The sequence below is a fragment of the Berghia stephanieae genome, chromosome 1 (assembly GCF_034508935.2).
Source record: "Berghia stephanieae isolate SIO BIC M18660-M18661 chromosome 1, UCSD_Bste_1.3, whole genome shotgun sequence".
NCBI classification, from domain to species: domain Eukaryota; kingdom Metazoa; phylum Mollusca; class Gastropoda; order Nudibranchia; family Aeolidiidae; genus Berghia; species Berghia stephanieae.
In genome coordinates this window covers 105726950-105737362 of record NC_088360.1, presented here as the reverse complement: position 1 = coordinate 105737362, position 10413 = coordinate 105726950, and the positions used below count along the sequence as shown (strand labels likewise).

At 35.8% G+C, this 10413-nt stretch overlaps 1 protein-coding gene across 4 annotated transcripts in view; it reads right to left on the bottom strand.

Moving 5' to 3' along the window:
* Positions 1-10413, bottom strand: part of LOC144962668 (dedicator of cytokinesis protein 7-like) — a 79641-nt gene that overhangs the window by 4910 nt on the left and 64318 nt on the right. For all 4 annotated transcript variants that reach the window (XM_078895793.1, XM_078895794.1, XM_078895790.1 and 1 more), the window contains 6 exons: positions 9970-10059; positions 9420-9510; positions 8105-8250; positions 5994-6137; positions 4898-5007; positions 3799-3951 (listed from right to left, as the gene is read on the bottom strand). In XM_078895793.1, the coding sequence (XP_078751919.1) occupies positions 3799-3951; positions 4898-5007; positions 5994-6137; positions 8105-8250; positions 9420-9510; positions 9970-10059 (734 nt within the window). The remainder of the gene's footprint in view (positions 1-3798; positions 3952-4897; positions 5008-5993; positions 6138-8104; positions 8251-9419; positions 9511-9969; positions 10060-10413) is intronic.

Here is a 10413-nt window from a genome sequence, read left to right as displayed (position 1 = left end):
TGCTGTGGTGGTGATATTGATTGTGGTGCTGATGATACTTATGATATTGTGCAAATGATGGTGGTAGCGATTCTGATGGTAATGATAATGTTGTAAAAGTGCTTGTGGTAGTGATGGTGATGGTTTTAAAATTGACGTGGATCGACGTGCAATTATTTTTAGGTCTGATAACCATTTCCTTATGGGCTCATTCTTGTAATAGAAATCTTTTAAAAAATGACGCAAAATACATTATACAACAATGTTAAACCAGGCCCATAAGTGGATTCGGATGTCAGACCTGCGTGTTTGTTAACCTACAATGCAGCACAAATCCCTTTCGAAACGGTATTCTTTTTTCCAATATAACACAATAAGTCGAATGCTTGGCAGGTCTGTATCACTGCGTACATAGACACGTTAGTTATAATAATATCTATTGAAATACCACCTTGAGTGGCGATAAGCCAAATTACACATCTGGAATACAGCATTTGCATACAAAGCTGTTTGAGTACAGAATTATTGAGAAAAATCGTGGATTTATTTTTCTTGTAACCATTGTTTTAAATATATCAATCTTATTATGTATATATTTCCGTCTTTCTATTTTTTAATTTTAAACTAAAGTTAGGAATTTGTTTTTGGCCAGTAATCGTAACTTTATCAGACCATACCCAGATCAAAACAACAACCCCAACCCCCTGACAACATTACCCCTTGTTCTGAGTTTAAGAACATAGGCAAGTTATTGTTCTTAGGCCGAACTGGGCTTTTATGTTCTGTATCATTCTATTTCACCCAGTTTCAACCCGTTGACATTTTAAATCCCAGCCCGTTGACATTCTAACTTCTCGTCAGGGCAAAAGTGGATACCAAATACTTAATAGTATTAGCTAACGAATGAAGTACTGAAAATATTGAGGACTTGGTATTAGTGTCCTTTATTAATCTTTAATATATTGACATCGTCTATGGAGATAAGTTTAAATGCAGAGGTTGTGCTTTCGGCTTTGGAATTAATTTGCGTGTTGTAAAGCCGCCAAATTCCATCCCGTCTATACAATTACCTCGTTTACTGCCAATTTGAAAACGCATTGAATTCGCCATGAATTAAATCTATCATTATGTCATACAGCTAGTCTACTCAAGACTGTACAACTTATAACAAAATTTTCTGAAGTTAAAGGACAGGTATCGACATCGTTCAAAAATTTTGGCTAAATTCAAGCTATTATTGATGGCACTCACTGAATTATCAAGATTATAACATTTTTTTATAAAACTGCTTCTTAACAGAAATTTGGTGTTGTTTTTTTTTCTTGCGCTGCTTATACTATTATGACTAATATAATATTTTGACAAATTGAATACTAGTCATTTAAAACAAATAGTTACTGAGTGCTTACCCACTATTATAGATTGAAAAAAAAATGTAAAAAAGGCAAAACACACGTAGACACACAATAGACACACACACACACACACACAAATCAAACAAAAGCAGGGAAAATACCAACAAGAGAAAACAAATAAAAAAGAACAATAACCCCCCCCCCCCCCCAAAAAAAAAAACACAAAAAAACAACAGCAAACAAAACAAAACAACAACAACCCACCCCCTCCAAAAAAAAAACAAAAAAAAAGAAACCAAAACAAAGAAAACCTGCCGAATCTTCCTCTGTGCCTAGCCAACCCAAACTCTCGAGCAGGTATTTGAATTGGATACTTACCAATAGGAGAACACGACAATTGTTCCTTATAAGAAATCAATCACCATTCTGGAATAAAAATCATATCCCAGAAGAAAAAAACAAACAAAAAAACCCCACGAAATTAACACACACACACACACACACACACCTCAAAAAAAAACACACATAACTGATTATTTGACTCACAAACAGAGGAGGTGGGGTTTGTGAAACATTTAAGACGATACGGATATATCATGTAATTACGTGGATTCGAATCCAGCTCAGTAAAAGCAAAAACGGAATATTGCCCAGCTTTAGTGTGAAGGACGAATAGTGCAAGCAACACGATTTGTCCGTACGTACGGCAACCACGGTTGAAGCTATTCGACCTTAAGGACGAATAGGGCTACCCAAATTTAAATTTCATTAAAATATATTGTGATGCAATCCAAAATGTGTCTCGCAGCAATTTCTGACACCACTCTGAGGAATTTCAAAAACTGAAAGTGTAATTATAACACGGTGGTTGTAGTAATGGTAGTCGTAGGTATGATGATGTGGTGGTGGTTGTAGTAGTTATGGTAGGGATGATGTGGTGATGTTTGTAGTAGTAGTGGTAGTCGCCACATCTCCCTTATTCACAGATTCACTCCCACCTCCCATTGTTGCAAGTTGACCAGAGACGCCAACTTAAAATTTGGCTCACGTAAATTTCAGAAACAATTCCGAATAATTTCAATGATTAAACAGGAATAAGAGAGTGAGAGAGATAGATAGATAGATAGATAGATAGATAGTGACAGAGAGAGAGAGAGAGAGAGAGAGAGAGAGAGAGAGAGAGAGAGAGAGAGAGATGAAGAGAGAGAGAGAGAGAGAGAGCGAGTGACCACTCTGATTTTTGTTTTAATTGGTAATTAGAGATAAGTTGTAATGAATTCAATTGAACTCAGAACAAACAAACAAACAAACAAAAAAAGGAGTACAAAACTAAATGGTACAAAAATATTGACACCCATTTGCTCCATCCCCTTCCAAGGCCGCCATGGGTATTGTACCACTATTCACATTTGGCGCCAATGTGTCTAGACTAATGTCATTGGCATGGGAATGTCATCAAAAATCATGCAGCTGAGCAGAGGTGCCAAAAAATGACAAAAGACATATTGGTGATTTTTCAGCTAAACTACCTCTTAGCCGAAAATGTTTGACACTGCAAAAACAGCTGAAAATTTCAGAAAAAATCCTAAAATCGCGGAATTCCGTGGATCCGCGGAAGATTATCACCACTGAGGGATGATGGTGTGATGGTAGTTGTAGTAGTAGTGGTTGTAGCTGTCGTGGTGGTGATGGTTGGGATGATGATGTGGTGGTTGTTGTCGTACGGATGGTGGTGGTGGTAGGGATGATGATGGGGGTGGTTGTAGTATTAATGGTGATAGGTAGGAATGATGATGTGATGGTAGTTGTAGTAGTGATGGTGGTGTGGTAGAGATAATGATGTGGTGTTGGTTGTAGTAGTAATGGTGATAGGGATGTTGATGTAGTGGTCGTGGTGAGTCTTTTTAAAAGGCGGAATTGTGATGGTGATGGGCGGAGATAAAACACCGTTTTGGCAGAAATCCGCCTTTAGGCGGAAGATTCTCAGCCCTGCTATCTATCTATCTATCTATCTATGTATCTATCTATCTATCTATCTATCTATCTATGTATCTCTCTCTCTCTCTCTCTCTTTATCTATCTATCTCTCCCTTCCCCCTCCCCCCCCCCTTTCTCTCTCCCTCCCTCTCTCTTTCTATCTATCTCTCTATCTCTCTCCATCTATCTCTTCCTCTCTCTCCCACTCTCTACCTCTCTCTCCCCCCCCCCCTCTCTCTCTCTTCTCTCTCTCTCTCTCTCTCTCTCTCTCTCTCTCTCTCTCTCTCCCTCTCTCTCTCTCTCTCTCTCTCTCTCTCTCTCTCTCACACACATCACTTTGAGCATTAATCATAAAATATGATTGATGACTCATGATCAGGCATGTATAGATCTTCAATGCACGCTCCCATCACAAATTAAATAATAGAGAGAAAAAAAAAAAAAAAGTGGGGTATAATATGTAAAAACTTAGTGGAAAGCGTTTTACCTCTTGTGGTGACGAGATTTACGCATGATATTCATAGAAATCATGGGGCTGATCTTCTCCCTGAACGTGTAGAAGTTCCGTTCCAATTCTCTCTGATACTCCCGCTGTTCCTGTGTGATCAGAGACTTGTTCCGTGCCAAAGCATCGCCACACCTAATCAATGGGGGGGGAAAACATGAAAAAAAAAAAGAAAGAAAGAAAATAAATGAAATAGTTAATTCCAAAAGTCACTGGAGAAATTAAATGAATCAGTTTTGAATAAGAATTGATTTGAAATTGTCCCTGAATTATGTGTGCATCGGACATCGGAGTTTTTCTTAATTATAAATAAGTTTATCATACAAACACAAATACCCATTTAAAAACCCAATTTAATCAGCCCCATTACAACAAACCCATCAATCGATCTGAATTTATAAATAAAATAGACAGATTTTAGCACCTCAGGTGTAAACAACAAAAAACCACTTTGTCCACTAAACGTACTCGAATACATTTAAAAAGGGATTCCTAGCTAACAGCAACGCTTTAACAAGTAGAATGAAACATGACGTCTGTTAAGGGATACTACAATTCCCCCCCCCCCCCCCGACAGAGAGAATGTTGTTATTAACCAGGTACTCATTTTACACCTGAATACGGTGAGAGAATGTGAGTAAAGAGCCATTTACAAGAACTCAAGTATGCACTGCTATGAGCAGGACTCAAACCCTGGGCTGTTCAGTTTAAAGGCAATGTCATATTATAATGCCGATGATGGTGACGATGACTACGATGTTACTAGTGTGCATATGTGTGAGTGTGTCTATGTCAATATATTGTATTGTTATAAATGTGTAACCAAATGACAAATTGCCACTATTTTGAGGACAATATAAAGATATATTATTATTTTTATTATTATTATTATTATTATTATTATTATTATTATTATTATTATTATTATTATTACATATTAGCCGTTCAGACGAAATGTCAAAATTGAAATTGTTCTCAGTTCCTCATCTATTTAAAACTTTAAAATCTTACTAATTAACAAGGATCTACTTGATAATGGATTTTTTTAAAAACCCGCAATAAATTGGTAAAATACTCTTACTTCTTGATGAAATCTTTGAAGATCAGTCTCAGCTTTGTGTGTGCCTTGCTGGGTGATTGCTTTCCTTCTGCAATCTCGCTCAGGAATACAAGAGCAACCTCTAAGGGGCCCTGGAATACAAACAATAATAACAAGTTTGGTGTCAACAGAAGACTAATCTTTTTAAAAATGTTTATTAATTTATATATTTTTTTTCACACAAATTGTATACTCTCTGAGTCGTAAGGAGAATTGAATATAAAAACTGATAGCATATCAAATGTAACATTTTATAGGTGTGTCATTCTGTACCACCAACAATTCATTTACAGATCTGACCAATGTTTCAGTGACTCATTTCCAGATCTGACCAATGTTTATGTAACTCATTTACAGATCTGACCAATGTTTATGTGACTCATTTACAGATCTTATCAATGTTTATGTGACTCATTTACAGATCTGACTAATGTTTATGTTACTCATTTACAGATCTGACCATGTTTATGTGACTCATTTACAGATCTGACCAATGTTTATGTGACTAATTTACAGATCTGACCAATGTTTATGTGACTCATTTACAGATCTGACCAATGTTTATGTGACTCATTTACACATCTGACCAATGTTTATGTGACTCATTTACACATCTGACCAATGTTTATGTGACTCATTTACAGATCTGACCAATGTTTATGCGACTCATTTACAGATCTGACCAACTTTTCTGTGACTCATTTACACATCTAACCAATGTTTATGTGACTCATATACAGATCTGACTAATGTTTATGTGACTCTTTTACAGATTTGACCAATGTTTATGTGAACGGATAATCAAATGTTTGTTTAGAGATTTAATAATTTCAGATTATTTTGTTATTGATATTTTTATTGGTCCAAAGATACTGACATGTTGGGCAATAAATGCTCACCAGTTGTAGATGGCAAAAACAATAACAAACAAATAGTTGTGCTGATAGAGAGAACAAAAATCCTAGCATATCTAACAGATGAACAAGTGGATTTTTCTATCTAAAAACTAAAAGATGGTGAATTGAATGAGTTCACTAACAGCTCGTCTATTTTTGGATCATTCCAAATTCCACTTTACCTGGTTGACTGTGGTACCGATGCAGCCTTGTAGCACCATCTGAAGTATTTTCGTGTCTGGAGGTTCAGGACACATGGCAAGGGCCAACTCCGTAGTCTTCTTCTGGATATCTTCAATGGCCACTTCTACAGGGGTCAGAATTATCTATGGGATATCAACAATAAATAATTAACATTACATCTTGTCTATTTTTTCTATCATTTTCGCTCACTGGATACTTCTTCAAGGCATTTAATTAAAAGAATAAAACCATCCATTCTATTGCCAAATAAAAACATGACAAGTTGTTCATGATATAATATTGTGCAAGACAAGGCAGGCCCAAGGAGACGGAGTTGATCCCAGTTTCTATAGCCTGAAACAGGTGATTGCTTCCTTCCCTTTGGATAGAACACTAACTTATCACAAAGTACTTTCCACCAGATCTAACAGATCCAGTTATCCAATCACTACTGGGTGGTCAGTTAAAAAATGTCGATTTCACACGGGGTCAATCTCAATCCCTTTGCATGTGAAGCAAACACTATATCAACTGAGCTATTTTTGATTTTTTTTGTTTTTAAGGGTTTTACGGCGCTTGCAACACATTTAGGTCATATCAGCACCGGTAAAAAGGAAGAAAATTGAATAGTAAAAAGTTCTATAATTACAATTAAAGCACCCAAGAAAAAGTATGACAAATAAATGGGAACTGGGAATAAATAGGGATCAGATGTAGATTCCAAGAGCATACCACCAATATACTGAGTTTGAGATCACCAATAAGTCTCATCCGGATACAAGCACAAGATCCAACAAAGAGGAATACACTCAAATGCTTACACTATACATTCAAAATAACAATTATAATAATACATAACAGAGAGATGATTTACAAGGAAACAAATATAATCTCCTAAACTATAACTATGCATTTGATAATCTCCTAAACAATAACTATGCATCTGACTGTTTCCCTCCCAGCCAAGGACTCCAGCCAGGGTTAGGACAAAACTAAGTAATCTCATTCCAAGACATTGACAGAAAGCAATTAGAAAACAGATATAGGGGGATAGAAGACACAGCAAGTACCTCTCTGCCCTCTATGGGAGGTTGGGAACCCCACCCAACAACTGAGCTATCGGGACCCCATTTAAAGAGATATAAAAATACTAGTAAGTTCATCATCATCATTGCCCTTTTCACTCTGGATCAGGGTATAGGCCACAGACAAACAGTTTCCATCCTTCTCTATCCCAAGCTAACTTTTTAATCTCGTTCCCTGTCTTATCACTTCTCTGTATATCAGCTTCTTTAATTCTTCTCCATGTTCCTCGTGGCCTTCCCCTTGGTTTTCTGCCCTGAGGGTTCCAGTCCAAGACTTTCTTTGTTATAGTGGAGTCATTCTTTCTAAGGGTGTGTCCAATCCACCTCCAATGTCTTCTTCCTATTTCCTCTCCCACTGGTTTTTGCTGTGTTCTTTTCCAAACTTCATTTTGAATTCTACCCATCAATCTTATTCTGAGTAGCTTACGCATTTATATTAAGTGAATGCATTTGCTTTCTTAATTCAGTCCCCCTGATTGGTGACAAAATAATCATTACAAATATTGAAAAACAAGGGACAGTCGTCTAAGCATTATGCCTTATTATAAGTTGTCTGATTTGAGAGTTTCATTCACTCGTAAAAACCATCAAGCCTTGAGAAATGATGTTTACGTCTGAATTGTCTTTACAATACTATCCACTGTGTTAGATACAACTAAGGGACAGACTCGGTGGGAAATGTATTCCTCTTTTACATAAAAAGTCATAGAGTAAAAAATGTGGGTTTCAGTACCAAAGTAATTTCAGCATTTTTACTTCACAGAGGGAGGGGGGTTGGGGGGGGGGGGGGGGGAGAGTGGCAATGTTCAAAGTGTCAGTAAGTATATACTAACAAATATTTCACACACTCCACCACTGCACATAAACACATAAAAACATAAAAATACCGCTATTTCTTATTTTAAAAAATTTACTACCAAAAAGATAAAAAAGAAAAAAATAAATAAATTAATTAATTAATTAATTAATCAATTAATTAAATTTAATAAATAAACAAAGAAGGAAATGTGTGTTGTACAATATACCTGTCTCCTTTCTATGACACCAACTCTTGTTTTGATGTACGGGAAGAAGTGGTTGGTGGTCAAGATGGTTTTACGTTTGTATTGTTCATTCAGCTCTCCGTGTGCTCTGCCATCCAGGGTAAAAGGTGTAGCATAGATAAAACGTTCTGTGAACAGAGAATGTACAAAAGATGGTTTTACATTTGTATTGTTCACTCAGCTCTCCGTGTGCTCAGCCACCCAAGGTAAAAGGTGTGGCATAGATAAAACGTTCTGGCAAACTGAGAATGGGCAATTAAGAAATAAAGACGATGAGAATATTTTTTGACTCCATACAAATTTTGGCGGGCGACATTGCTCCCTGGTCTTCTTAGCGTCTTGTCTAGTCTTGTCATTAAGTTGCAACTCCGCCCAAAACAGAGATGGAGGCACTCACTGTCAGAAGAAATGAGAATGGCAGACCTCACCTGGGAGAGGCTACCAAGCAGATGTCCAAGGACAGAAGTAGGTGGCGGACGCTCGTAGAGACCCTGTGTTCCATAAGGAGCAAGGAGGATTAAGTCTTTTAATGACCAAATCATGGATGGGCCAAAATAAAATCTTGTAGGCGTTAAAATGATAATGAATTCAAATAATCAAGAGGAAGTGCTTCTTGACTTATGTCCTACTTTGTTGATAAAGGACACACTCTCCATAGATATTTTATATTACTTTAGACATTGAAAATTGAACAAAATAACTCCTTAAGTTAATTAATTGAGGAATTTAAATATATTATGAAAAAAACATGGCATTATTCCAAAAACTATGCCATGTTTCAACATTTGTACATATTCTTTATTTAACCTTCAGAGCTGTGAGGATCATGGAGCCGGCGTTTACCCTGATTTCTATAGCATGAAATGGATAATAGCAATTGCTTGCTACCCTTTAGATAGGACACTAGTACTTTCCACCAGATCTAACAGACCCGGCTATGCAATCACTGCTGGGTGGACAGAGGGGGGTCAGAAAAAAATCTCGACTTCACCAGGAATCGAACTCAGTCCCTTAGGAAGTGAAGCAAGTCTTCTTACCAACTTAGCTGTCGGGACCCATATTTATATATAAGTATAGACAAAAATAGTAGATTAATGAAAAAGAATTTATCCCCAAAAATTATTTCATGAATCTGTTCAATACCAAGGTTGTTATATTCATTAAAAAATACTTTTACAGTACAGCCCACAACTTTAGGCAGCTTAGAATTTAGTCAGCCACTCGTATTTGACTCAACTTTATAAAGACTAAAAACTTCACGATAAAACAAAATTAAAATTTCAAAATGCCAACTTACTTATATTGTAATTTTTCTCAAAGTAGGTCACCCTGTCCTTGTTTTCATACATGTCAAAGTAAGGTTCTACGTAAGTGATTTGGATGAATGCCTGAATAGAAGCAATCAAAACACAATGTGGTGAAAACAACAATGTGATAAATGTAACAACTCATCATGGGTCAAATAAAACAATGAAATAGTAACTTATCTGTTAAAAATTAGAGCTGTTATATCGTACAATATCCACTAAACATCAAAGCGCTAAATTTACAATATATGTATGGTGGAAGCAGGCATAAATGTTAATAGAAATAATTCATGATATTAAACTAATGTAAATGTTGCTGCTCGAAGCTCGAAGAAATAAATATCAATGTGAAATTGAATGTAAGCTTCAATTTAATTACGAAAACAGATAAAATGAATGTTTCGGGGTTTCCCCTTTATCAACAAAACAGGATGAATGAAACACTACAGACAAATGAGATGATAATTTCACATTGTTATTGATATTAAACTATACAAGTGTATTAAGAGATTTGTTTTCTACAATTACGACACTATTTACCTTGTCTTTATCTAACTTGTCCTTTTCCACAGGATTGGAATCTTTGATGATCTGAACATTCTCATGTCCAAACCTTTCTCCATAGAAATTCTGAAAAGTATACAGTCAGGTTATATAATCTCTACAATTAAAGGTCTTAACATATATTTTATCCCCATAGAAATTCTGAAAAGTATACAGTCAGGTTATATAATCTCTACAATTAAAGGTCTTAACATAAATTTTATCTCCATAGAAATTCTGAGAAGTATACAGTCAGGTTATATAATCTCTACAATTAAAGGTCTTGACATATATTTTATCCCCATAGAAATTCTGAAAAATATACAGTCAGGTTATATAATCTCTACAATTAAAGGTCTTAACATATATTTTATCTCCATAGAAATTCTGAAAAGTACACAGTCAGGTTATATAATCTCTACAATTAAAGGTCTTAACATA